This window comes from Diplotaxodon limnothrissa, linkage group LG15, assembly GCF_057381915.1.
Source record: "Diplotaxodon limnothrissa isolate DT_005_m linkage group LG15, D_limnothrissa_male_GT1.1, whole genome shotgun sequence".
Lineage (NCBI taxonomy): Eukaryota > Metazoa > Chordata > Actinopteri > Cichliformes > Cichlidae > Diplotaxodon > Diplotaxodon limnothrissa.
Genome location: NC_140610.1, coordinates 20,215,782 through 20,242,701, shown reverse-complemented (window position 1 = coordinate 20,242,701; position 26,920 = coordinate 20,215,782). Strand labels below are relative to the sequence as shown.

Sequence of the window (26,920 nt, the reverse complement as noted above, 5' to 3'; positions counted from 1 at the left end):
TATTGTAGTTTTTGCTCTTCAGGTAAAAAATGAATGAGTGTTTGGAAAAAGGATGGAAAAGGTTTAGGTCAAATGTAGTGCTAATGTATGATAAAGGGAGATGTGTAAGTAAATCTAGGATTCTGGAAAGGCACAACATAATGTAGCTAAACATGCTGTGGAGAAATCAAATTGTAAATTGATTTTGGAGTGTGCAGGCCGTTCATTAATTACAACACAATGCCACAACTAAAAATAGACAAAATATAATTACATGCCATAATTAAACTGAAATGCTAAACTAGAGAAGCAATTACAATAGTGCGTAAACAATGGCAGTAAATTAAGCCCACAGGGGATCAGCTAAGGTTTGCAGCAAGCCTGAGTGTATGTGTGTTTACAATTTGAATCTTAGAAAGTGTGTTTCAGTGTCGAGCAGGGTGCTGTGAATACTAAGGAGTCCTCGGGAATTATGATTGTGGCCTTAAGGAGGAGCAGGATCAACAAATTACCACATCTTGTGAAGAATGAATTATGATATTGATGACATGAGCCAGCAGAATGAATAAATCTGACAAAGATTATGCCTGCTGCATAGGGAATAATACAACATAAATCCTTAATACAATGTGCATCCATAGTTTCTGCACAAATATTTGTACGCACTCCAATAATCACTCTTTTCTCTTTTTTTGTCTCATCAGTGATTATTCATTTTGTATCTCTCTAACTCAAGTCAGCATGACCCGGAAGATTCTGAGAGGCATGAAATTACTTTGGCACTTTGATAGGATCAATAAGGGCTGCCAAAGGATTTCCATAAAATGCAATAAAACATTAATGTAACTATGTCATGAGCAGTGCTTATCAGGACATGAAAACCCACCCTGATGAAAGCAGGACGATAACCTCAAACTACTAACAGTGCCTTTATAACCCAATGACTCGTTTTGTGACCACGTGCAATTTTTAAAGAATGCTATTTTAAATCTGACGTTGCATTGCTGGCACCGTTTTGATTGGAGGAATTTGAATCTCATGGAGCAAATCAATTCATAATGCCACTCCCCAACAGCCCACTTGATCTCGTCACTGCTACACTTTGGCCTCTCAGTGACTACATTTGAATTTGGCAGCATCCACGTGGCTACTCTTATATACTGTAGTTGTGTTAATGTGCAGCAGAGTGCTGCTACAGAGCATTTGGCTCAGGAAACCTCAAGCTTAACACAATCAAAATGCGCGCAAACTGGAGATACACTACTGTACATAATTAGTATGATGGAAACACAAGCAGGACAATTACCACAAATTAACTACGAACAGTTAAGTACATTATTACCTGAAGTTTTTTGGTAAAGCGAGAGAACATGTAGGAGACACATTCATTAATGGCTCCTGTCTGCTGGAGCAGCAGAAGGCCTTTTGGAGTGGCACCAAAATTCAACAGACTGTCCAATAATGTCTCCTCCCAAATGAGCCTGTTCACAAACAAGAAAGACAGAAAAATGATGGTGCTTTGTCCTCCCACTGCAAGAAACACAATATTAAAATCACTAGGAGTCAATTCCTTACACATAAAGACATTTTTTTAGATACCACTGTACTTTACTGTGAGCCATTTAATATCATCTGACATTTTCTGTGTATGTTGTTTTTATTCTACTTTTAGTTATCCATTTTTAGTTTGTTTCATATTGCTTTATTAAACTCTTGGGGCAATTTCATTTTATAGAGTCACTTTATTGTATTACAATTCGATTTTACATGGTGTCCTATAGTATTTTATTTAGATTGCTTCTTGTTGAAGATACACTGAAAAAAAGACATGATTAAATACCGCTGAACTCCAATACTCTTGTATTTTACTGGATGGTGTCCTCATTCATTGCTGTAATAAATATAGACATTTTGTAAAATTATTTAAAGTTGGATTTTACGATGTGCGGCCTCACATGTTCTGCAGCTCTTGGGTAGATGATCCAGCGCCAGCTCCAGGTACTGGAGTCTGAACCCTTTCTGACAGCGAGCTGGTCTAGAAATAAAGTTTTAAAAAAAGTATTATTACACAATATACTTTAATCATACTTTAATTACTCTATATTAAATTGAGTTTGTGAACATGAGGATCACCTGAAATATTAGACCACATTTACATCCTTAAATTAGAACGAATAAATAAATAATTAAGCAATCCAAAATCCCACAGAATGTGTTCATTTGTTTACTTGGTTCTTGACAGACTGAAAAAGTGCTCTAAACACCAGGATCTCATTTGCTTAACATGAAACAAGAAGGTGAGTAAACATGGAGCATCAGCTGATCCCACTGTCAGTCAGGATTAAACCTGCATTTTGTTTCTCCATTGAACAAATATGGGCATGCGTTTGAGACTTTCAAAGGAACACGATCCATTTTGTGACAGTAATAAAGTAATAAAACAATGTCTCATACACGTTAATTTTTATACCAGATGTTTTGAAAATAAACAGGTAGGTTGTGGGGCGGAACTGCTTTCACAGCTACTGAGGCACTACCAGTCACTGGGCAGCTTGACAGAAGGATTGCCTGTTATGCGTCAAGGTGTGGCTGATAGCTTCTGGATCAAAAATGCAGACATGGAGACACGAATTCAACTCAGACAGCTTTACTGCTGGAGCTCGGGAACCAAAATAGAAAAAACAGAAACTCAGACTTAATTGGATTCGATCATTTACTGGTTACATATGAGATGTGACAGACTGGGGAGACAGGACACAGAAACTAGACAAACAAAGGAACACAGAAACACAAACTGACACAGAGTCAGAAAAGTAACCAAACAGATAAGATAAGATAAGATAAGATAAGATAAGATAGAACTTTATTAATCCCTCGGGTGGGTTCCTCTGGGAAATTCGATGGAGATTATACTGATTTACAGGGGCTTTACGGAGGTGAGTCTAGGACAGGAGACAAGGGGGCAAAACTGAAGTAGAATACAAGCAAAGCACAGAGCAGAATTAGGTAACAAAACTCTAGACTATCAATACATAAAGAAAAACCCGGAAAATACACAAAGCAACCAAAAACTCAACATACTAGGACAAAAACCCAGGGATGCTAACAGCGCCACTGAAACCTTCTCTATGACGCCCCTGTAAATGAACTGCAGCAGAGCTTCATTTTTGTTTGCATATTTTCTGGTTTAGCTTTGAAACACAAACTGCAGATTAAAGATAACTGATGCTGTGTCGAGTCAGAAACACCATTCCAAGAACTAAATGAAGCACATTACAAAGGTTAGTTAATTCCCACCATTTGCATGAAATGATGGTGCTTTTCAAGCTGTGTTGACTGAATAAAGCGAGAACGTGGCATTCATCAAGTAAATGAAATACAGCATAAATATTCTAGCCAGGGATCTGATCATTACATACAGACACCCCTCCTTTACATATTTAGATAAAAGATTCAGAAACTGAGTTGGGCCATCATCTCTTATCCAGTCATGGCTCAGTTAGTCAAGCAAATGTCTCCTGGATTTGTTATATTTACAGTTATACTCTAAAAGTAACATATCTGGGAAAACAGCATTTTCTTAAATCACATCTTGGAAATGAAAAAAATCGACATCTATTGTTAACTTTGAGGGCAGTATCATTGTGGTGAAGACGTGATTGGTTTCCTTATACAACACTACTGTTTTTTGTTGTGGGTATTTGTATAATGTTTTATGTGTTGCATTTATGATATGTAGCTTATCTGCTACCTGGGTCAAGTCTCTCTTATAAAAGAGATAATAATAATAAAAAAAAACATGTTTGATGAAATAAAATGGATTTCTTTAAACTGTTTCAAGTCAGCAAAACAGCAGGATGTGAAATTCTTGAGTGCACTTTCCATACAGTAAAGCACTGCTGTATTATTTGTGATCCAAAAAACCCCACTGCACTGTGTTTATAAACTGTTCCCTTTACCAAAGCAAGATTTATTAAAGAAAAGCTGGTGTAGAGTTTGGTTTATTTCCAAGCACACATGGTTTTGTGTTTGGGCAGAAAAGTTTCACATGATTCAAAGTTCAAATTAATCCTCATTTGTCTTATACTGGGCCTTGGTGCACCCCTACAGCTCTACAGAGCTATTCATCCTCCTTTTAATCCTACATTCTTCTGACTGGTTGCCCATAATATGAGCATCCACTACTGTAATCTTACATATATTATTCTATAATAATATATAGATCTGGATCAACAGTCGGGTATGGCACATGCTGCGTACTCGGTCTCTCGCATTTAGATCAGGAAATGAGATGGAGTACAAAGCTGCGAAGTATGGACTGAGGAAAGCCATCACAGTGGCTAAGAGGCAGTACAGAGAGAAGCTGGATGGCAAGTCCTGATGTAGCAACGCCTGCAGCACATCACAGAGTATAGGGCCACCACCAGCACCAGCACCATCAGCTCTGTAGGCGGTCTGCTGGATGATCTCAATACATTCTACACCCGCTTCAAGACCTCCCAGACCCTCTAGACCCCCCAGATCACCAGGACCTGCCAGAACCCCCAGACCACCCAACCCCCACCCCCGTCAGTGGTCTCAATAGACCAGGTGCACAAAACCCCGAGGAGGATCGACCCCCGTAAGGCAGCAGGACCAGACAACATCCCGGGACGGGCCCTTTAAGCATGTGCCAATGAGCTGGCGGAGGTTCTTACCTCTCCCTCAACCAGAACACTGTCCTCACATGCTTCAAGACCACAACCATCATCCCTCTCCCCAAGACAAGCCCAGCCACCTGCCTGAATGACTATAGACCAGTTGCACTCACTCCAATCATTGAAAAGTGTTTTGAGAGAGTGGTGCTGGCCTACATCCAGAGCAACATCACAGACACTCTGGATCCCCTGCAGTATGCCCGCCGGCCCAATAGGTCTACGTCAGACGCCATCGTTGCTGCCCTTCACTATTCCCTCTCCCATCTGGAAAACAAATACTCATACATCAGGGTACTTTTTGTTGATTACACCTCCTCCTTCAATACTGTCATCCCACACAAACTCACTCGCAAGCTGGCAACACTCGGCCTACACCCCACCCTACGTGACTAGCTACTGGACATTTTGACTGGCAGGGCCCAATCCGTCAGGATCGGCAACAGGACTTCAGTCAGCATTATTACAAACGCAGGAGTTCCACAAGGTTGCGTCCTCAGTTCCATCCTCTAGACCCTGTACGCCCACGACTGTGTCACCTCCAACAAAGATAACATTATTTTGAAGTTCGCAGACGACACTGCAGTGATCGGTCGCATCACTGGAGGGGACAAAGCGGCTTACAGGAGAGAGGTGGCCGGTCTGGTGTCATGGTGTGAGGACAACAACCTCACCCTCACCACTGACAAGACAAAGGAGATGATAGTGGACACGAGGAAGAAGAGGAGGCCTCACCAGCCGCAGTTTATCCGGGGCCTTGAAGTGGAGAGGGTGAGCAGCTTTAGATACCTGGGCGTCTACATCTCTGAGGACCTCACCTGGACACTGAAAACCTCACAGCTGGTTAAGAAGGCGCAGCAGCAGCTGTATTTCCTGAGGAGGCTGAGGAAATTTGGTATGTCGGCCACGATCCTCAGCAAGTTCTACAGCTGCATTGTGGAGAGCACGCTGACCAGCTGGATTACTGCAGCAAACGCCTGCAGAGAGTAATAACAACTGCAGAGAAGATCATGAGGATTCTGCTGCCCTCTCTGCAGAGCATCTACCATCACAGAGTCCAGAGGAGAGCTGCCTCCATCCTCAAAGACCCCACACACCCCCAACACGGACTGTTCACACTTCTGCCATCGGGACGAAGGTTTAGAAGTGTGAAATCCAGAACATCCCGACTCAACAACTCCTTCTTCCCCACTGCTGTCAGACTCTTGAACAGCTGAACTATTTTTGAACAGTAATAATAATTAACCTGTATTAATTATTAAGCTATAGCTCTTTTGCACACATCTCTGTTTCACACTTCAATATTTTGTCTCCTTTTCTGTCTTCATTTATTTATTTGTACTATTTGTATTTTGTCTGTTCTATTTCTATTGTATATATTAATCAGCATCTGTGGGTGGACAGCAAAGAAAGAATTTCATTGCACAAAGAAATGCATTTTTTTCTTTGAACACATGACAATAGACACTTTGAATCTTGAATCCTGAATCTTTGAATCTATAATAGCTCCACGTCAAATAATAAAGTCTCTGCAAATAGCACAAATTAGTTACATGTACCTTTTTCCACGCAGCAGCTAAAGCTTTGTGCAGGCCGTAGGGTCGTAGAACCTGCAGACCCTCGCAGGTGTTGTACATCTGCCGACAAACTAAAATAAAGGCTCCACATAATGAATGGGGCATATCAGATTCACACAACGATGGCAATTCCTTGTCGAGCAGCCTCTGGGTGAACTGTACGATGATATGAGCAGCAAAGGTTCTGCAGACGAGGGTGAAAAAAGACAATGTTTATTATAGAGCCACAACATGAGATTTTTAGATTGTAAGTATAGCAATTTCAACTTGTGGCTTTACATGCCTACACTGGAGGTCTCCAAAGCACTTTCATACACTCACATTTTTAATGAGCTAGCATACAGAAGTGAAGCCATAGGTGGTTGGTAAATACATTCTTGGTCATTCACAACAATAGAATGTGTTTCTGGACAGACTGAAGGAAACTACAGTGCAGACTAGTCATTGTCAGGCAACAGAATATAACGCAGTATAATATAACCCCAGCTGCTCACAAACCAGCAGCAGCCTCATGTTCCAATCTGCTCTCGGTGCAGAATAAGCAGGATTTGCTATGCAAATTTAACTCTGTATTAAAATCTTCCAGCTAAGTTAGGAAAATGTAATTTATTCATTACTATCAAGAATGACAAAACGACGCTGCGAATTTAATCACAACATCTCACCTCTCACTGTGGGCTGCGACGAGATTCTTCTCAAATAAGAAGAGCGCTAATCCTCTGTCTGTGTTTGCAATACGAGCCAGAATATCTGCAATGAGACTCAGGGTTGCTGCAGGAGACTTTAACTCAGCCTGCAAAGCACAGAAAATAAACACACAAAATTACCAACTGCTTCAGAAAAATTGGCACCTGAACAGATACTCAACACTGAAATAACACATTTATCTTTCACAATAATGGAACTGAAGAAAAAACTACTACATTTCATAACCAAAGCCTCTGTAATTCCATTTTCTGGAAGGCTGAACGATGACAAGTCCTTACGCAGAGGACAGCTATGTTACTCTTAAGATGAGGAGTCTCCATTTGAAAATTATTGCACTAAAAATGTAAAAGGAAAGTAGTTTACATGCTTATTTACTATGAGTAGAAAGTCATGGTTGGACACTTTACACTTGAAACTGTATGAATCAAAAACCTTTTTTGTAATCTGCAAATGGTGTGTGTGTGTGTGTGTGTGTGTGTGTGTGTGTGTGTGTGTGTGTGTGTGTGTGTGTGTATGCTTGTGACCTTCTGTCCATTGAGCAGCGCTATAACAGGAGTTAGTAGCTTCTCTATAACTGGAGTCTGATAGAGACACTCTGTAGCGCATTCTGTCTGTTCACATAGCATCCAAAGCACCTCCATCACAAGGGTGCTGGGCGACAGGACGTCTGAACCTACCGAAAGTAAATGAATTAATATGCATTTAACGACATTAATTAGCTGAATTAAATGCATATGAAATCATCTAATTACATTAATACCCACTAGGATTATATCTGCCCACTAGGTTTACACTTTTAGATCACCTAAATATGCAATCAATGACCATTTTGTGCTGCTTTCATGTCAGTAAGATGATTCAAGCCAATACTAGCAAGTTGTACCTAACAAAGTGGCCAATGAACTTGTATTTCCACTATTTTGAGATATGCATATATCCACCGACTTTTTCTCATATCACAGCCTTATTCCACAATGGCTTAAATTCATGTTTCACCTCAAACAGACACAGTTTCAGCATTCCTCTATGGAGAGAGAAGAACCTTACAAGAGAACAACTATTTCTACAGCAGTCCACCAGGCCTATATAGTAGCCAGACAGTAGCCAGTCAGTAAAAGACACATGACACCCAACCTGGAGTTTTTTCCCAAAATGCACCTGGAGGACTCTCAGACCCGGAGAAACTAAATTATCTGGTCTGATGAAACAAAAGTTTTTGGCCTGAATGCTAAGCGCCATGTCTAGAGGAAACCAGGTGCCACTCATCACCTGGCCAATAACATCCCTACACTGAAGCATGGTGGTGTGGATGTTTTTTGTTAGCAGGAACTGGGAAAGATGAACGAAGAAAAGTTCAGACGTAGTTAATGATAACGTACTCCAAAAGGCTCTGAACACAGACTGGGTCTAAGGTTCATTTTCCAGCAGGACGACAAGATAACAAAGGAGTGGTTTCTGGACCACTGTGTGAATGTCCTTGAGCGAACTATTGTGAAATGGCTGTGTACTAATGCAACCAGCCAGATGGAGCTTGAGAGGTTGTGGTAAGAAGAATGGGAGCAACTGCAAAAAAAATAGATGTGCCAAGCTTGTAGCATCATACCCAAAGAGACTTCAGGCTGTAACTGCTGCCATAGGCGCTTTAATAAAGTGACGAGCAAAGACTGTGGATACTTAAATACGTGGTATATTCTTGTTATTATATTTTTAATAAACAAAAGAACTCTAAGCAAACTTTTTCACTTTGTCATTAAGGAGTACTATGTGTAGGATTTTGAGGTGAAAAATTAATTGAATCCATTTTGGACTAAGGCTCTAACATGACAAACTGTGGAACAAGTAAAGCGCTTTTGAGAAGCACTTTATTTCTGATATATGCCAATACATGCCCAAAGATACAGAGAACACAGATGATGTCTGTGAGGATCATAAATGAATATCTGGGACCAATCTTTATAAGAATATTGTTGCTTTTAATACTACATGCACATAACTCTAAGACTATTAAAAGCCACGTATAACTAGAGTTCAATGTTGTGTAACAAGAGAAAATTACAAAAGTGAAGATTTACAAGTCATGTTTGTGTTATAGCTGGAAACTTAGCCTAATGGGGCTTTAAATTCAAACATCTTACCCTCCATTCGAGACTAAATCTGTCGCAGAGTGCACTGTGCTGTATCATATTGCTGCTCAAAATACAATCTCAAGAATGCTTCATGTGATCTGCATCAGACAGCAGGTAAAATATTAATATAAATATCTGTCTTAGTCAGCATGACTCTCTGTCTCAGCCAAAGGAGATTACCCTCTGACAAAGTCAAGGTGGGGAACAACATTGATCACTGGACCAACATTTCTCTAACGTAATTCATGAGAATGAATGGGGCAATAAAGTCTTCAAGGAGACAAATTAAGTACTACACGACTCAGTACAAGGTTAAGAGATAAAAGATATGGCCCGAGGAGTTTTTTCCATCTCATACGTTGGGTCACTAACCTACCTCAGCAGTTGATTTGAAATTCTCCTATCTGAACAGAGACCAATAAGGAAGCTGAAATTCTACTATATACCCGCGTGTGCGTATGCATGCCCTACCTGTGTGTGAGGAATCCCTGTCCAGAGGTCTAGGGTGTTTATACATTATGTTAAGCAGGATGACAACGAGGTCTGTCAGGGTAACAGGATCTGAAATAGACATAATAAATCAATCAATCAGTTGATAGTCACCGTGTCTAGACAGCGACTAAAAATATTAGGTGGGTAAGGAAATAGTCCATATCAAAAGTTAAGGTAACCTTAGAGACAAGGATCAGCCCCTTGTGTGTAGTTCACTTAACATATTATGTGCACAGTGGGTTTTAGTATCCACAGACTTTTAAAAGTGTCTTAATATGACATTTCATTACAAGCCTAAATATCACCAACAGTTCCTGGTTGCACGTACTACAATAAAGAGAGCTTCTGCTTTTCTAAAACTTTAAATAAAAGAAAATATTTGGGAGTAGGACTTTGTTCTGAAAAAAAAAAGAAAATTAAAAACATTTAAGAAAACTAAGAAAAAGATATTCAGATCTCTCCTTTTCTCACTGTGCATCTGTTTCATGCCATTAACCTTGAATGATTCATCTCCCAGTACCATCCTATAGGTGCAGATGGTCTACAGTTCAAACACTGTGTCCTTTCTTTCTATGTTCATCTCTTCTCTCTACATCTTTGTCTCCCCCTGTAACCTGTGAGACAACCTGAAGAACTCTTAAAAAAGAGATTCTCTTGTTTCCCCACATTCACCGAATTCTTCCTCATAAGGAATCAATTTATTGCTTGGTTTCTCATTATTATTATAGTGTTGTATAGTCGTAGCATGAGTACATAAAGCGCCATGGTATAACTATATATACATTATATTAAATAAAACTATAACTATAACAAGAAAATGTTAAACTGAAAACACTAAACACTGAATATACTGCTAAAAATCTGAAGGCAGAACAGACTGCGACTGTGTGGCAGGACAGTGAATTGAAGTTATACTGAACTCCAGACTCCAGACAGCTACATATGTGAACACCTGGCGTCAGTGGTGCTCTCACAAAAATACAAAAATAAAAAATCCTGGTAGAATACCGCACTTAGATTTTAAAATGTCATAGTACATGTTTTTAAAAAAACTGCAGTGAAAGCTTTAGGAGGTGATAAACTATAACACACAGATAGGGTATCCAGGTCAACACTTGAAGATGTGGTCATTATCCATGAGTTGCTGGTCAACACCCTAGTTGTGTAACCTATGTTGGATAAAATTACAAAACTGGGGTGATTTGACTGTACACGAATGTCCTGAGAGGAGTTATTAATTAGTAAATCAATTACAGTTCAGGAAAGTCAGATGATGAGTCTGCTTTAATCAACTGACTAAGTGAAATGTAACTATTATGTAACTTTATTAGTAATTACAGTGGGGTGGAGGGCTAAAATCTCTGTTCGAGGGAGGATTATACATGCTGATCAGACACAGTCCTGCACTATAAAGATTACATCTACTAAAGGAGATATGACGATCTGTACATGGCAATAAACTCTCAAGATCAGTGTCAAGATGATACAACAGACGACATGTTGAGTTATGTAACATAATCCTGCACCATCAAACCTTTGTATTTCCTTATTTTGATGGGAAAGAGCTTTTTTCCATTGGTGTAGATGATGAGCTTCCCTAGGACACACAGAGAGTGAACAAAGCAGCAATACTCGAGCTCTTTTCCAGAATAAACACTCCTCTGTACCAAACCTGAAACATTAAGAGAAAAATCAAAGTGATACATTGTTACAATATATTACTGATATTGTAACAGATGATTTAAGGAACTAAAATGAGAAAAAGAGAAGAAAACAATGTGGAAAAAAAATGTGGCAGCACTGAGATGGACACAGTTTTCACACTGTTCATATCAAAGGCCTCAGAATTACAATGAGACTGACAGGTGAAAAAATGTGTCAGGCTTGCAGTGTCTCTAGAGAGCAGAAAGCCAAAAGAGGCACAGCTCGGAAAAAAACTATGTCTTTTATGAGGACTATATCAGTGGCGAGGGAACTGGCATATCGCAACTTATCCAAGACAAGGTCACAATGTTCAGTCTCAAGGAGCCAGCTGGCTTACAGGAGATAACAGGCTCCACTTGCATTCCCTTATGCCCCATCTGCACCTGTATTCATTCTGGTTTATTCCATTTTAGCACGTAGCTTTGCAAATGGATATGCACCATGTCCATGTTACTCTATAATTATCATGTTATTTTTAATTTATCAAATACTTGACACAAACAGATAATTTCGTAAAAAAGTTAGAAGGAATTCATTAAAAAATGTTTCCTAAAATTTGAGAAAAAAAAAACACTTAATGGTGATGCAAAGGGCTGTCGATAATCTCCAGTATTGCCTCTTGTTTGTACACATTGTTGAGAACGTCATTCAAAACTGGACTGCGTCATGTAATATGTAATGTATTCCTGAAGTGTTGCTATGCCAATTTGTCAGTGTTATAACTTGTCCTTTCCACCATTTTTCCTCTGTCCACCTATGTTTTAATGTCTGTGCATAAAAGAAGCTGAATAAATGATGGCAAAGTCTAGGTACGAACACTCAAAGGCTTCAAATGAAGCATTACTTTCTCATTAGACTTTCACAGTAGTTCACTCTGAGAGTTTTATTTTTTGGTTTGTTTCACAAGACACATTAAATCAGCATTACTGCAAATGTGCTGATGCTTAGCACACAGGGAGAGGCCCCGAGTGAAGTTTGGTATTTGAATATGCCTGAGAGAGTACACAAACCTGATGAAGAAATAATGAGATTAGGGAGTGGTTGTTTTTTTTTAACTTGCCAATGCTCCGCTGCTCCCCTGACTCAGTTGTCTCATTTGTGAAACGTTCACAGGACTCATTGTACTTGATGCACTGCTGAAGAGCTGCTACAGCCTGTGAAAGAAAATATATAATGCATGTTGCTTCGGATGCTAAGCATGTTAAATTAGCTGAATAAAATGACGACGGCTAATGTGCATTGCCAAATTTGTAGACTACTGTCATAAACAGGCCAAAAACTGAACAATTACTTAAAAATTCAGTCAGAATCTCAGTGCAACCTCCTCTTATCCAATCAAGAGATTTAAGACTAGAAGCCATGCTTTTAATCTAAATCCAAGCACTGTGGGGAATTTTAATGCCCTGCGATGCAAGAGCAGTTTAGGCTTACAGTGTTTCAGAAAGATATTGGCAGTTTCTTTAGAGAAAGTTTCAGCGGCGATTCCACAGTAACTCTTCTAAAGTCACAGTTAAAAGGGAGGTTTGAGCTAAAAAAAAAAAAGACCAATTCTTGAATGTCAAAGTGCCACTCCTGTTCTGTGCCCTTTTGTCTAAAAGACCAGTACACTGAACTGTTTGGCTGTGATTTACACCTGCACCCCACAAAATGACACAAACAGGACCATTTTCATAGGAGGTGTCAGAAGCAGTTAGATACAGCCAGTCTTTTGGAAAATCTCTTTAGCTTTTCAACAAGTTTACATCTTAGTAAAGGTAGAATTTAGGAGAAGGTTCTCAATAAGGCCCAAAAACCAAACCAGAAAATGCTGACTGTAGCATTTTCTGTCATTATGCAAATGTGCTGTTTATAAGATTGGGAAAACCTGCAGTCAGCTGAGAATGAGCAAGTCACTTGGATGAGTGGCGAAACGTTTCTCCCACTGAAAACGCTACGTCCAGATGAACAGAATCAACTTTTGGAGGCTGACTACAGCATTTCAATATGGAAACAGGTCACCCTTGGGCTCTGCAGGTAAATGGATTTGTTTGGGAAAAACCAAGATTTTCATCAGTTCACCAGTTTCCTCTGGTCCAATCACAGCTTTGCTTTCTCATGAGCACAATGTCTGTTTTAGATGCAACTTTTGATGCCTTTTGGATGACCCAAGAACCAGGCCAATATAATGTTTGCCTGATACTATCAGCCACTATCTCACAGATATAATAATTTCAGGATTTTTGTTGTCAAATATGCACCAACAGAAAAAAAAATGTCTTTTATTCAACCACAAAGCAAAGAAATGTGTGAGGGTCAGTTAGAAATGTTGTAAAGACATATTTTGTCCAGCAGTGTTTACAGAGCACTCAGTATCATTTGAAGCACAGAGAGTAGTATCACAGCTTAGCAGATGGTAATATATTCCCTTTTAATTTAGCTCCAACTATATGCATATATATGGACAGAAAGCATGTGAGAGAGAATATCTTGATATTGACTTTAAAAAAAAAAATCCCTAATAATATCTATCTGTACTGTCCTCAAATATCCAGTATTGACTCGGGTTAATCCTTTTGATGTTCATTTGCTCCCCTCTTGTCTCAGACCTTTCAGAAGTACAAAGCAGTGAAAGATCCTTATTATTGAGTAAACCACTCACCACAGACTTGTATTTTCTCTCCAGGAGTCTGAGAATCACAGCCCTGCTGTAGTAGCCATGCTGAGAGGGAGGCAGAGGCCAGGAGAAAACCAGAAAAAATATACGTTACAGAGTGCAATATAAACAAGAGAGGATGGAGATCAAAACATTAAAATGCAATACACAAACACAGCGGTTCATACAAAAATTCAGTCTGTGTAAATCTGAAACTGTGGGCATACACACCATCCACTTTTTAAACCAAGTGGCTTTTACATCCAGTAAAGCCAGTAAGTGAACTGGTTCCAGGACTCTCTCAGTTCCTGGTGAGCCATGTTCGTGATGGAAGGACAGCAGGGAAAAGGTGTTTTCTATAACTTCTTCCATGTATCTATAAGCAAGGTCGAGAAACAAAAACACAAAATAAGTTCACAGTCCGTTCCATCATTCTATAAATAATTACGTATATTAAGTGATATGTATTTGTGGGTCAAATTTCACACCCTCTTAAAATGAATCATTTAAAAACGTACTAAGTGTTCTTTTTTTTATACATCAGATTTGAAAAGTAGCATCTGGATAGTCCGTGATGGTTGGGCACACAATCAAGAAACAAGATAAAGACAACTTACTTCTCTGGATGACGTATCCAGAAGTTAGTCACCTCCTTTTGAAAATCATTCATCAGTCGAATCTGAAACAAGACACACAGAGAGAAAAACAGTGTGTGCACTTTATTTTTGACATGATATAGTTAAGAAGCTCTTGTAGAAAAGTTGCTGTACCTGCTTGAGGAGACGACTGATCTCAGGCCTGTTAACGTCAATGGTAGCTGAGCCACTTGGAAAGCTCAGCTTATGGGACAGAAAACTTGACTCCACAGATTTAGCTGCACATTCAAAGGCAAATTCTTATTACAAGCCACACAAGATAATATGGATTTTGGATGTATAGCAGTGAGCTACAACCACTCAAAGATACAGTAAGTAACATGGATCACATTAGTACAGTTGCATTTTCTGCTTGGAAATTTCCTGAAAGTAACCTTGTCCCATAAAATCCACAAACCAAACATCTCCTTCCATCTAAACATAAAACCAAAACTACTTCCCATGTGTCACTGAATAACAAGCTGCTTTTCATTTGCTCTGTAAATAAACAAGTGACCCTTTAAGATATACTTTTTTTTTTATTTTACTTTTTAAAAAACATCTTTGTTTAATTCAAACACAACAGTCCAGCACACTACATTAAAACCCAGAAGGGTCCATTGAGAGTTACCTACCCAGGCTTGTGTAAATTTCTCGTGTCACATTCAGAGGAGAGGATGAGAGGCTTTTAGCAAAGAATCGCAGCGCATTATCCTGACAGAGGTGAGATGACACGCGTGAACATACATTCACAGCCATTTATATAACCAATCAATGATACCTACGTTCTAAATGATAAGAAAATTCAGTGAGAAGAACAGAAAGAAGATTAAGGATCCGTGGAATGAGGAACAGGTTTTTCAATGTTCAATTATAAAGCATAAAATCGTTAATAACAACAACATGGTTATTATTGATTTATTTATTAATGAATAAATGATTAATGCTACTTATTTTACTGCAGTGTGCAGATGAGGCTGCTCAGGACTCACACTGAGGTCGGGATCCGGCTCGCTCAGAGCTACGCAGAGGTTCAGACGCAGGCTGCTCCAGCTCTCACAGCTAAGCACATCAGATGTAGGAGCACGGCAGAGGACCTTCAGAGCCTCCCAACGCACCTACACACAGACTCACATCAAGCACCTGGACTACACTGCCAATTATGCCGAGGAGTGGTTCGTAACCTTTTAGCTGGTTAACCCTTTACACAAACCAATGTCTACTTGCAACCCTACTTGCAAGTGCTAACTGTGCCAACAAACAGCGACCGTTTCACTCAAACTGATTCAAAATCAGTTTAAGTGCAAAATTAAACAAGACCATCTCCAGTTTTTCCAACATGGATAAATGTGAAGATAATGTCAAGTTAAAAGATTAAGACAAAGAAAAAAAACCCTGATTAGAAATCTACGGAAAGATTAAAGGGACATTTTTCTCGCTCTTGCCTGCAACTCTTTGAAGAGACCTGATCATCTAACTGGGAAAGATGGATTTGTGCTACAGAATCCTCCAGTGACCTAAAGAAAAACCAAAAGATATGTCTAAGTTGTTTACCTCTTTGGGCTTGCTGGAGTCAAGCTTTTCAGCCAAAATTTGCAGCTGCTCTTGTCTAAAGAATCCATAACTCTGGGAATGAAAAAAAGACAGGAAATGGGGGGGAAAGCGTCATTACTCACCAAAAAGCAAAAAGAAAATATCTCTCAAAACAGCTTCACTCTATGTCTAAAGATTGATTTTCACCCCCGTTCCATGTATCATGGAAAGAAAGAAACTTGTGAAATTAATGTCATCCAGAAATTGGGGCCAGAATACAACATAAAGGCAAAAAATTAATAAAACAAGCGTTTATTGGCATCATTTGTAAGCAGTTTTCTCTAACCCGACTGAAGGACGAGCCACTGTCAGAGCAGTTGTCAGTGAACTGGATGTTGGACTGCCTATGCTGCTTCTCTTGGTGCGTCTCCTCCTTTCTCAGCTGGTCCTCCTCAGACTTGTTTTTTAAAGACTCCACAACTGTTATCATGGTGTTTTTTAAGGTGTGTATCATCTGCTGGTACCTGTCATAAAGAGAGAAAGTGAATGAGCTAAACTAGGTCAACCAATATGATTGCATGAGTCACAGCAAGCCTAAACATTGCTTCATATGAAACTCAAGTGAAAGGTAATTACTGCATCAATTTATAGCTGAAAGCAGGGAAATTCAGCGCTGAGATTGGATGGTGCAGTTATCCAATATGGAAAAAAAGAAAGAAATATACTGTAAATACAAATGAGATTTATCCACTTTTTAAAATAACCGCCAACTGACAACTTAACTTTAATACCACAAATACATTTGATGGCCTTGGATAGCTTCTTATTAAAGAACATTAATCCAGGGTTTTGGCTAAGAATGGGATTATGGGAGATGGCTACACATGACAGTAAGTTCTCTTAAAACTGAAATTAAATACAACTAACTAAATCCAACTGCTACTTAAAGTCACCATGAGAGTTCGGTACACCCAGGCTCTAAACAGTAAACCCAAGATGTCACTGACAGGTTCAAAACAGTGGAGTTTAGTTGGCTTATTCAGTGTAAAATATAGAGACTGTGGATGAGAAATGAGCTAAGAGCAGAAAGTCAAGTATTTGCTTGTACAAATTTGACAAATTACTATTAAGGACATGTGCAGAGGTTCTTAAGTCCCATTTTCCACTTTCAGTTCTTAACATTTATCTTTTGAATCTCACTAAAACCTCTTTTGAAGTGCCAAAATGTCCCCTGTGTACAAAAACACCGGTGGCAGCTTTATATGAAAATGTAGGACACAGATTTGTACTAGAGCCTCTTCTTGTTTGTGGTGATGGACAGGTTTACAGATGAGGTTGGGCAGGAGTCTCTGTGGACTGTGTTGCTCGCAGACAACATTGTGATCTGTATTGAGAGTGGGGAGCAGGTAGAGGAGAGCCTACAGACACGGAGATGTGCAGTAGAAAGAAGAGGAATGAAAGTCAGCGGTATCAAGACAGAAAAAAATGTGTGAGCGAGTGAGGCAAATGGAAAGGTGAATGGTGATGCAAGGAATAGAGGTACTAGAGGTGGGGTTATGATCCAAATCAATGGGGAGTGCACAAAAAAAGGTAAGGAGAGAGTGTGCAGGTAAGGTGGAGTAGGTGGAGAAGAGAATTAAGGTAGCAGCCTTAATAAAAAGGTAGGTTTAGAGTATGAGATGGCAGTAAGACCACTTATGTTGCTCAGATTAGAAAGGGTAGCTAAGAGAAAAGTCAGGAGGTGGAGCTAGAGGTGACAGAGTGAAGGTCATCGACAGGACAGCTGAGGCTGGACAGCTGAGATGGAGCTGAGCGCATGTGTGTGTGGTAGTTGTGGCTCAGGAGGTAAAGTGAGTCACATGCAAATCTGGAGGCTGCTAGCTTGATCGCCTGCCTATACGCTTCCATCAGAGTGTGTGTGCAAATGTTAGAAAGATTTCTGCGTGTGTGTGATAACGCTTAAAAAGTGCTCAGTTAAAGCAGAAAAGAGCGAAAGGGACCATCTCCTGTGTTTAGGGGCTGATTGCCCCTCTTTAGGCATTGGTGCCTGGACCTGAGAGTATAAAGTGTGTATGGGGAGTGTGTGTACTGCATTCATTTTTTCAGCGTGTCTCCATGGTAGTGAATTCATGCTTGTGTCTGTGTATGCCTGTTTGTTTGTGTATCAGGTCAGGTGTGGGGGCCTATATGGCCCTGCCACATGCCCTGCCAGTGGCTGGTGCCCCCACCCACTAATGCATTGGTGATTCTTGGGGGGCAGGGCTGTGGTGTCCCACACAAACACTAGACATTTCCATGAAGATACCTTTTGAACACAAGCGTGCTCACGCACAGAGGTGTACAAACAGATACTCACAGACACACTATTGTAGTTGGCTGCTGCCTCTAAAAATATCTTGTATTATTAGTACTGTGTGCTGTTCAGTAAAATGTATTATTCATTATTTACTGTTATTTATGCATATGTTAGCTGTTGCTGTGGTTTCTCTGCTGTGTTACTTTTTTCCCTCACCAGGTCTTGAAGCAGATTCTCAGTGTTTTTTCTCTCTCTCCTCATTTTTTCTCTCCCTATCCTTCTCCATAACGTTCTCCTCAACTTCTTTCGTCTTTTCCTTTTCCGTCCACCGGTCTTCTTCGTTATGATTGTAATAAATCAAAATAAAATATTCTAATATTCTTGACCTTCAGACAACAATTCTGATTGCCTCACTGCTGGACAGGATGCAGGGGCAAAAATGAATTTAAAAAATAAATACAAAGCAGAAAAGCAGTATAGAAGTACCAGACCATTTACCCAGTGGGATAGTGAATTTATTGGGAAAATGATGTTGAAGATGGAGAAGACAGTCAATGCAATTCTATTTTAAGAGGAATTTCATGGCAGTAAGGGAGGATATATACAGGGAGTGCAGAATTATTAGGCAAGTTGTATTTTTGAGGAATAATTTTATTATTGAACAACAACCATGTTCTCAATGAACCCAAAAAACTCATTAATATCAAAGCTGAATGTTTTTGGAAGTAGTTTTTAGTTTGTTTTTAGTTTTAGCTATTTTAGGGGGATATCTGTGTGTGCAGGTGACTATTACTGTGCATAATTATTAGGCAACTTAACAAAAAACAAATATATACCCATTTCAATTATTTATTTTTACCAGTGAAACCAATATAACATCTCCACATTCACAAATATACATTTCTGACATTCAAAAACAAAGCAAAAACAAATCAGCGACCAATATAGCCACCTTTCTTTGCAAGGACACTCAAAAGCCTGCCATCCATGGATTCTGTCAGTGTTTTGATCTGTTCACCATCAACACTGCGTGCAGCAGCAACCACAGCCTCCCAGACACTGTTCAGAGAGGTGTACTGTTTTCCCTCCTTGTAAATCTCACATTTGATGATGGACCACAGGTTCTCAATGGGGTTCAGATCAGGTGAACAAGGTGGCCATGTCATTAGTTTTTCTTCTTTTATACCCTTTCTTGCCAGCCACGCTGTGGAGTACTTGGACGCGTGTGATGGAGCATTGTCCTGCATGAAAATCATGTTTTTCTTGAAGGATGCAGACTTCTTCCTGTACCACTGCTTGCAGAAGGTGTCTTCCAGAAACTGGCAGTAGGACTGGGAGTTGAGCTTGACTCCATCCTCAACCCGAAAAGGCCTCACAAGCTCATCTTTGATGATACCAGCCCAAACCAGTACTCCACCTCCACCTTGCTGGCGTCTGAGTCGGACTGGAGCTCTCTGCCCTTTACCAATCCAGCCACGGGCCCATCCATCTGGCCCATCAAGACTCACTCTCATTTCATCAGTCCATAAAACCTTAGAAAAATTAGTCTTGAGATATTTCTTGGCCCAGTCTTGATGTTTCAGCTTGTGTGTCTTGTTCAGTGGTGGTCGTCTTTCAGCCTTTCTTACCTTGGCCATGTCTCTGAGTATTGCACACCTTGTGCTTTTGGGCACTCCAGTGATGTTGCAGCTCTGAAATATGGCCAAACTGGTGGGAAGTGGCATCTTGGCAGCTGCACGCTTGACTTTTCTCAGTTCATGGGCAGTTATTTTGCGCCTTGGTTTTTCCACACGCTTCTTGCGACCCTGTTGACTATTTTGAATGAAACACTTGATTGTTCGATGATCACGCTTCAGAAGCTTTGCAATTTTGAGACTGCTGCATCCCTCTGCAAGATATCTCACTATTTTTGACTTTTCTGAGCCTGTCAAGTCCTTCTTTTGACCCATTTTGCCAAAGGAAAGGACGTTGCCTAATAATTATGCACCCCTGATATAGGGTGTTGATGTCATTAGACCACACCCCTTCTCATTACAGAGATGCACATCACCTAATATGCTTAATTGGTAGTAGGCTTTCGAGCCTATACAGCTTGGAGTAAGACAACATGCATGAAGAGGATGATGTGGACAAAATACTCATTTGCCTAATAATTCTGCACTCCCTGTAGATAGCTGGTATCAGGGAAGTGATACGGTGAGATGGAGGCAGATTTTCTGTGGCGACCCTAAAAGGTGCAGCCAAAAGAAAAAACAAAGTTTTGCATTTGAAATTCTTTTTAGTAAGAATGTTGAGTTCTGGAGTTTTCCAGTATATCCGAAAGTATGGAGGGTCAATGAAGTAGGTTTGAAACACAATAAACATGATGAATATGGGCCAATAGAAAAAGATGCTAAAGATATTCAGAGACACTCACTCAGCTGAGTATCTAGTCCTTTGTGTCACTGCGTGAATCAGAGTGTCGTGTCCCGAGCCAATTGCATGTTGTCCATCTTCTCTGGTCAAGTTGTTTGTTTCCTCTTCAACCACAGATCCTAAAGCGTTCTCCACATATTGACGGAGGTACTTCACAAACTCATAACTGTAAGAAGAGAAGTAACCAAGTCACACCTATACTGTAAATATATACTAAAAACAACACAAAGAACACATACCCATAGAAACATAACAAAGCCTATTTTATTAGATCCAGTCATTACATGATGATGGACTCACTTGTGAAAGTTCTTGTCAGTCTCCTCTAGGTGAAGAAGGATCTCTTCAGCACATTCAGGTGAAGGAGCACTAGAGATCTTGTCACTGATGCTTCTCAGAAACTGCTTAACCAAGGACTGCAACTCCACCTCATCCTCAGCAAACTCAGACATCTCTGCTACTGCTGTGTCAAAAACAAAAGGTTTTAATTCAGAGGGATTTCTAAGAGACTAAAGGAGGCATTTTTCTTTCCATTCACTAAAGCATAAAATACACATTTGCTCATCCAATGGCGAAAAATAACAGGAAACTATATAAACTAATACTCTGTAAGATAACAGATTAAGTTACTTAACAACAGACGAACCAAAACGTGCTCATGTGTATATTTCTACCTCCAGCATGTTACTAAAACGTACGTCCTTTATCATTATCCCCTTCTCGGTTTCATTTAGTGAGGAGGAAAAAATTTCATCACCAACAGGTTTGAAAATTGGCTACCTATCTGGAAAAACAGGCGATCACAGCAATGATGACAGTGTACACCACGTAAATGTGTGATTAAATGTAAAATAACGGTACAATCAGTTTGATTTTGTCCTGCAATCTAAAGGCTTAATTCTGCTGCTAACAACAATGAATGTGTCCCTTCTCTTGTTAGCTTGACGCTGCCATTATTGAAACACTGCTAGCTGAAAAACAAAAGTGCCAAAATTAAACTAAAACGGAAGCTGGACTAAAAAGCAACGAAGGCAAACGGAAACCATCACGCACAGAGCTTTTTAAATCAGTCACCTTGTCTTTGTGCATATAAAAGAGCTTCATCGAGCTAGCGCTTTGCTATCCACAACTGTATCTCTATGGAAACGTCCAGTGTTAACTGTGGTGCATTGTGGGAGACCCCCATATGGTATCTCCACGATAATCGGAATTTGGCTTCCTAATAAAAATCTGGATATTTAGGATGTCTTTGGATTAATTTTAGAGTTTATACTTGCTTTTATTGTTTGTCATGTGATAATTAAAGAATATTTCAACCTTATTGAATATATTTAAAAATCATTCAACATGAGGTAAAAGTATTTAGACGGATTTTTTGTTACGGTTTTGAATGCAGCACTGCTGTTCTACACTGTCACGTGACCCAATGTTTTGCTGTTTTCACCGGGTGTAGCAGAGGAGACATACCTGCTTCTTAAACGAGAATTCTTACAGCTTTTATTAGTAATTTTACTATGTGGGGTTAGTTGTAGCTTCCATTTACACCTCTGAAGTATTCGTTAACCTATTCACGTACAGGTCCCAGCGTTATATCACCGAATAAGCTTTAGTTAGCAAATTATATCATCAACTCCAGCGTGGGATATGGCGGCGGTTGACAGCTTTCAGTTTTTGTACAGAGAAATTTCTCGTACGTGCAACTCTTACTTTGAAACCCTGGCGCTGGTCGGTGCTCTGTACACGGCCAGCAGGGCAGTGATCCTGCTGAGCGACTGCTGCACGTTGGTTAGGGTGCATTTTCTGCCCAGATTGATCCCAAGTAAGAAGCTGACCCAGAGATATGGTGACTGGGCTGTCGTTTATGGTAAGGATGGGCCGCAGCAGAGTTAATTTCTGTTATATCATAATTGAAGTAAACTCTATTTCATTAAATTCATATTTCATGAATCTATTTCATTAACAATAGCCAAAGTCAACGGGAGTATATACAGAATGCAGTTTTTAAATCATGGTTGCATGTATGAATGGGAGACAAGCTATCCAAACCTACCTTGCGTTTTGTGAAAAAGAAAATTGGCCCTTAAACCCAATAACTGGTTGTGCCCCCCTTAACAGCAAGAAGTACCATCTACCAGTGATAACTGGCAATGAGTCTTTCACATCACTTTGGAGGAATTTTGGGTCACTCTTCGTTGCAGAATTGTATGAATTCAGCCACAGTGGAGAGTTTTCCAGCATGAGCGGCCTGTTTAAGGTCACGCCAAAGCATTTAAATCCGGACTTTGACTAGGCCCTTTCAAAACCTTTATGGGGTGGACTTGCTGGTGTTTTGGATCATTGTTCTGCTGTATAACCCAAGTGTGCTTGAGCTTCAGGGTACGAACTGATGACCAGATATTTTACATCAAGATTTTCTGGTAGAGAACATAATAGAGTAAGCAGAATGTCCTAAATCATCTTTTAAAGGCTGCATTTTAAATTTACTTTGGTTATCTTTCTCTAATATTAAAATTTGTATGATGATGAAACATTTAAATGTGACAACATATGCAAAAAGCTTAGTAATCAGGAAGGGGACAAATCCTTTTTCACAGCACTGTAACTGGTTCAATGTCTATAATGTTGCTGCAAACTTTTTTGTTCTCTCTGGCATGACTTTGTCATCTCTCTTGTCAGGTGCATCGGAGCCTGTAGCCAAAGCATACGCAGAGGAGCTGGCCAGGCATGCCATCAGCATCATCTTTGTCACTCGGGACCCCTCCTCTGTTAGAGACATGAGTGCATACCTCTCCCAGAATTATGGAGTGGAAACTGTTGTGGTCTCAGCTGACTTCTCCCTGGACCAAGTGGCCTGCAAGCCCATCAAAGAAGCATTGAGGGGTAAAGATATTGGCTTCCTGGTAAACTGTGTCGATGAATCTTTGGCTTCACCCCAGAGCCTGATTGAAGTGCCCGAACAGCACCTCTTGGATTTGGTGAACAGGAACATTGCAGTCACTACTCTGATGACCCGATTGGTTCTGCCGGGGATGGTGGATCGCAGCAGAGGTGCCGTGGTCAATATATCATCGGGTGCCTGCTGCAGACCTCTTCTTGGAAGAGTGACGCTCACCGCCTCCACTGTGAGACAAATCACTGTTACAGTCTGCAGGCATGGAGACGTGCCAGTAAAACATATCTATAGCCTGTATAGATCCTTTGTAATATGATGAAGAGCACATTGATGTCTCTGATCAATTTGAAGATCTGTTGTTACTACTATCCCCTTAAAGTATTAGCTCTTGATTTGTGGCAAGTAGATCCACTGCTGGTGGAAAATATGTTGTAAAACTAAGCTGAACAAACAGGATTTATGCAAAATAAGTTTTAGTCTTCTGTTTTCAGTTTTGAACCATGATTGTTTGTTAATGATTGATTAAAAATGTAACTTTTTTTTAGTATGTAAAGTAGTGTCAGCCAGAAAAAGGTTTGAGAATCAGCAGAGTAAGCCGCTCTTTAAAGTAAATTATGTAGGTTTTTGAACTGTCATCTCCATTTCTTCTGTGTGCTGGCTATAGTCCCAGTCACAACAACATTATTTTTTCCTGACAACAGCAACCTTTCCTCTGACATTTCAGGGATACCTGGATCATTTGTCAAGAGCTCTTCACCTTGAGTACAGCAGCAAAGGCATATTCATTCAGAGTCTGCTCCCCTTCCAGGTAAATATCTTAACAGTAGCTGTTCTGTAAGACCTGAAATCTGGCAGCAAAAGTCTGGCTGGATCCACGATCCCCACTGCTATTACTCTGATAGATGCTAATTTGTGGCTTGTCGTGTTTGCACATCATGTATGAAATTGGCTATCAAACTAGGGAGATCGATGAAATCAAGCTGCTTAACTTCATCTTTGTCCATGTCCATTTAGATAGCCTCAAGTGAGCAGCAGCCATCATCTTCATCACCATCACGAAGAGAAGGCTGGTTTGTACCAAAGCCAGAAGTTTATGCTCGCCATGCCATCTCCACTCTGGGAGTCTCAAACAGGACCACAGGATATTGGCCTCATACCCTGCAGGTCAGTTGAAATGAAGTCATGTCATCAGTTTTTATTTTGACAGCATCACAGAAAATGTAAAAAATGTGAAGTATATTACTCTGAGTGAGATGATCTCTGATACTGTTAAAGCTTTTGTGAAACCAGAATTGAAAACATTAAATACTTTTTCCATATCCTGTTCTCTTCTCTTTTTGTCTTTGCAGTACGGATTGATGAGATGCATTCCAGAGTGGATCTGGGTTCTCGGATCACGAGTGCTCATTAGCTCAAGCTAAGAGCTTAATCTGACGCACTGGGTCTTGTTGTTACACGAATCTTGTTGCATTCCAGCTTCTTCTGCTATTAAATCTGTTGAACTTTGATGCTCTGATAAGGCTGACACTACCGTTTTCTTTCTATTGATTGGGTATTAGTTAATAAAGAACCTGCAGTGGAATTCATCTAAAATGATGAGTAAAAGTACAAACATTTTTTCAACATTGCTCCTGCATTACTAGATTATGGTCTGATGAATCTGTGACATCCAGCGTTTACTTTGAAGCCAGACAACCTTAATTATTTCCAGACCTGTGTTTGGGTTGGATTTACAAGCTTGTCAATTATTATTGGAGCCTAACAATAAGACTTTGTTTGGTCTTGTGCACAGAAACCATTTTATACGAGTGAAACTCATTTTACCTCCTGTGTATCTTCAAAAACACTTCAGTGGAAGAGAACATTGTGTATAAGTGCAGACAATATCAAAATCCTCACCTTAAATGTGAGACAAATAAGAGCAATATAATACAAACACAGCCGAAGTGAAACGAGTATAAACAAATTCACTAATTACACAAGTCTAAATTTAAGGAGTTAGGCTTGATTTAGATTTAAGAATAAATTTAAGAAAGTATTTTGACTTGCACTGTGATAAGGTTTGCTTTTATCTGCTATTAATCTACATACCATGTGACTTCATTCTAACCAAAAACTTTTTGCTCTGACCACGCGCATCTGACACATACACAGAGCCAAAAACAAAAATAACAGGCTAATAATATGTGATAGCCTTTTCATCAATGTGTTTGTATAAAAAAGCTGTACGGGAAACCTCATCCAGATGCTACAAACATGTTTGTTGAAAGTAAAAAAAATAGTTTATATTTCAACTCGTTCTTGCACCGAGATTGTATCCTCGGCTTCTTTGATTTGCTGGTCTAATCAAACAAAGAGTTTAAATGTCAAGCTTTCTACAATACAGTGTGGTGTTTATCTGTTGCAAAATATATATATATATATATATATAAGTGTTTACATACAGATAAGTGTGTGACGAGTGAATGAAGTGTGATATTCAAGCATCTCCAATTTAAAGGTGTACTGAAGTTTATGGTATTTTATTTTATTAAGAAACAATATTTAAGACATTTGATATGAGAGCATTTTGCTTAAAGTGGACCTGTTATGCTAATTTCCATCTCGTTACTGATTCGACCACTTTTAACTCCTCATTTCAAGCCAACTAATTGGCTGTCCCTCACAAACACAAGATTTGAACAGCAGGTGGGTTAGAATGAATAACCTAAACTATTACAGCACATATATGAGAAAATGAATGTGGAAAAATATAATAGGTCTGCTTTAGTTAATCATTTGTGTGATATTTGACACACACATTGAGATTAATTATGTTAATTGATTGCTGGAATGTGAAATCCGTGTGTTATTGTAGCACATAATCAGACCAATAAAACTCCTCCATTCCAACATCACTTGTGACGTTGTTTTCATGTGTGTACTGTAACTTTTGTCTTTTATGTTGAACCATATTTTTATAAAACCTCAGCCCTCTGCCTTACTTGTGCATGTTTGTCTTCTCTGATACAATGACTGATCAATAAGGTGAAGGCCAGGCTTTGTTTTTCTCTTTAAAGTGTAAGTACGGAGTAAATTATTTACAGAGCAGAGACGATGCAGGCTTCCAGAGTTCAGTCTGTAACCCCCACAGATGACCTGGGTCAGAGGAAACCTTAGAGGAAACTTGTAAACCTCATGAACCCGCAGTGTGGTGGTTTGTAGTAAACAGACACGGTGCTGTGCAAACCCTTCTG

The 26,920-nt window shown here is 39.7% G+C and overlaps 2 protein-coding genes across 2 annotated transcripts in view; one reads left to right on the top strand and one right to left on the bottom strand.

The window, feature by feature from the left end:
* Positions 1-21,243, bottom strand: part of tbc1d32 (TBC1 domain family, member 32) — a 96,924-nt gene extending 75,681 nt beyond the window's left edge. Inside the window, exons 1-18 of the mRNA XM_085372728.1 lie at positions 21,092-21,243; positions 20,793-20,957; positions 16,427-16,604; positions 16,102-16,173; positions 15,540-15,665; positions 15,183-15,261; positions 14,683-14,786; positions 14,530-14,591; positions 14,144-14,288; positions 13,919-13,978; positions 12,341-12,434; positions 11,111-11,248; positions 9,556-9,645; positions 7,483-7,631; positions 6,916-7,043; positions 6,233-6,434; positions 1,935-2,014; positions 1,322-1,460 (exon numbers count right to left, since the gene is read on the bottom strand). Of these exons, the coding sequence (XP_085228854.1) occupies positions 1,322-1,460; positions 1,935-2,014; positions 6,233-6,434; positions 6,916-7,043; positions 7,483-7,631; positions 9,556-9,645; positions 11,111-11,248; positions 12,341-12,434; positions 13,919-13,978; positions 14,144-14,288; positions 14,530-14,591; positions 14,683-14,786; positions 15,183-15,261; positions 15,540-15,665; positions 16,102-16,173; positions 16,427-16,604; positions 20,793-20,957; positions 21,092-21,243 (2,163 nt within the window). The remainder of the gene's footprint in view (positions 1-1,321; positions 1,461-1,934; positions 2,015-6,232; positions 6,435-6,915; positions 7,044-7,482; positions 7,632-9,555; positions 9,646-11,110; positions 11,249-12,340; positions 12,435-13,918; positions 13,979-14,143; positions 14,289-14,529; positions 14,592-14,682; positions 14,787-15,182; positions 15,262-15,539; positions 15,666-16,101; positions 16,174-16,426; positions 16,605-20,792; positions 20,958-21,091) is intronic.
* Positions 21,244-22,240: 997 nt separating this feature from the next.
* On the top strand, positions 22,241-25,209 carry hsdl1 (hydroxysteroid dehydrogenase like 1). The gene is made up of 5 exons (XM_085373082.1): positions 22,241-22,655; positions 23,468-23,913; positions 24,409-24,492; positions 24,699-24,848; positions 25,034-25,209. The coding sequence occupies exons 1-5, from the start codon at positions 22,436-22,438 to the stop codon at positions 25,103-25,105; spliced, it is 972 nt and encodes a 323-aa protein (XP_085229208.1). The 5' UTR covers positions 22,241-22,435; the 3' UTR covers positions 25,106-25,209.
* The last annotated feature ends 1,711 nt before the right edge of the window (positions 25,210-26,920 follow it).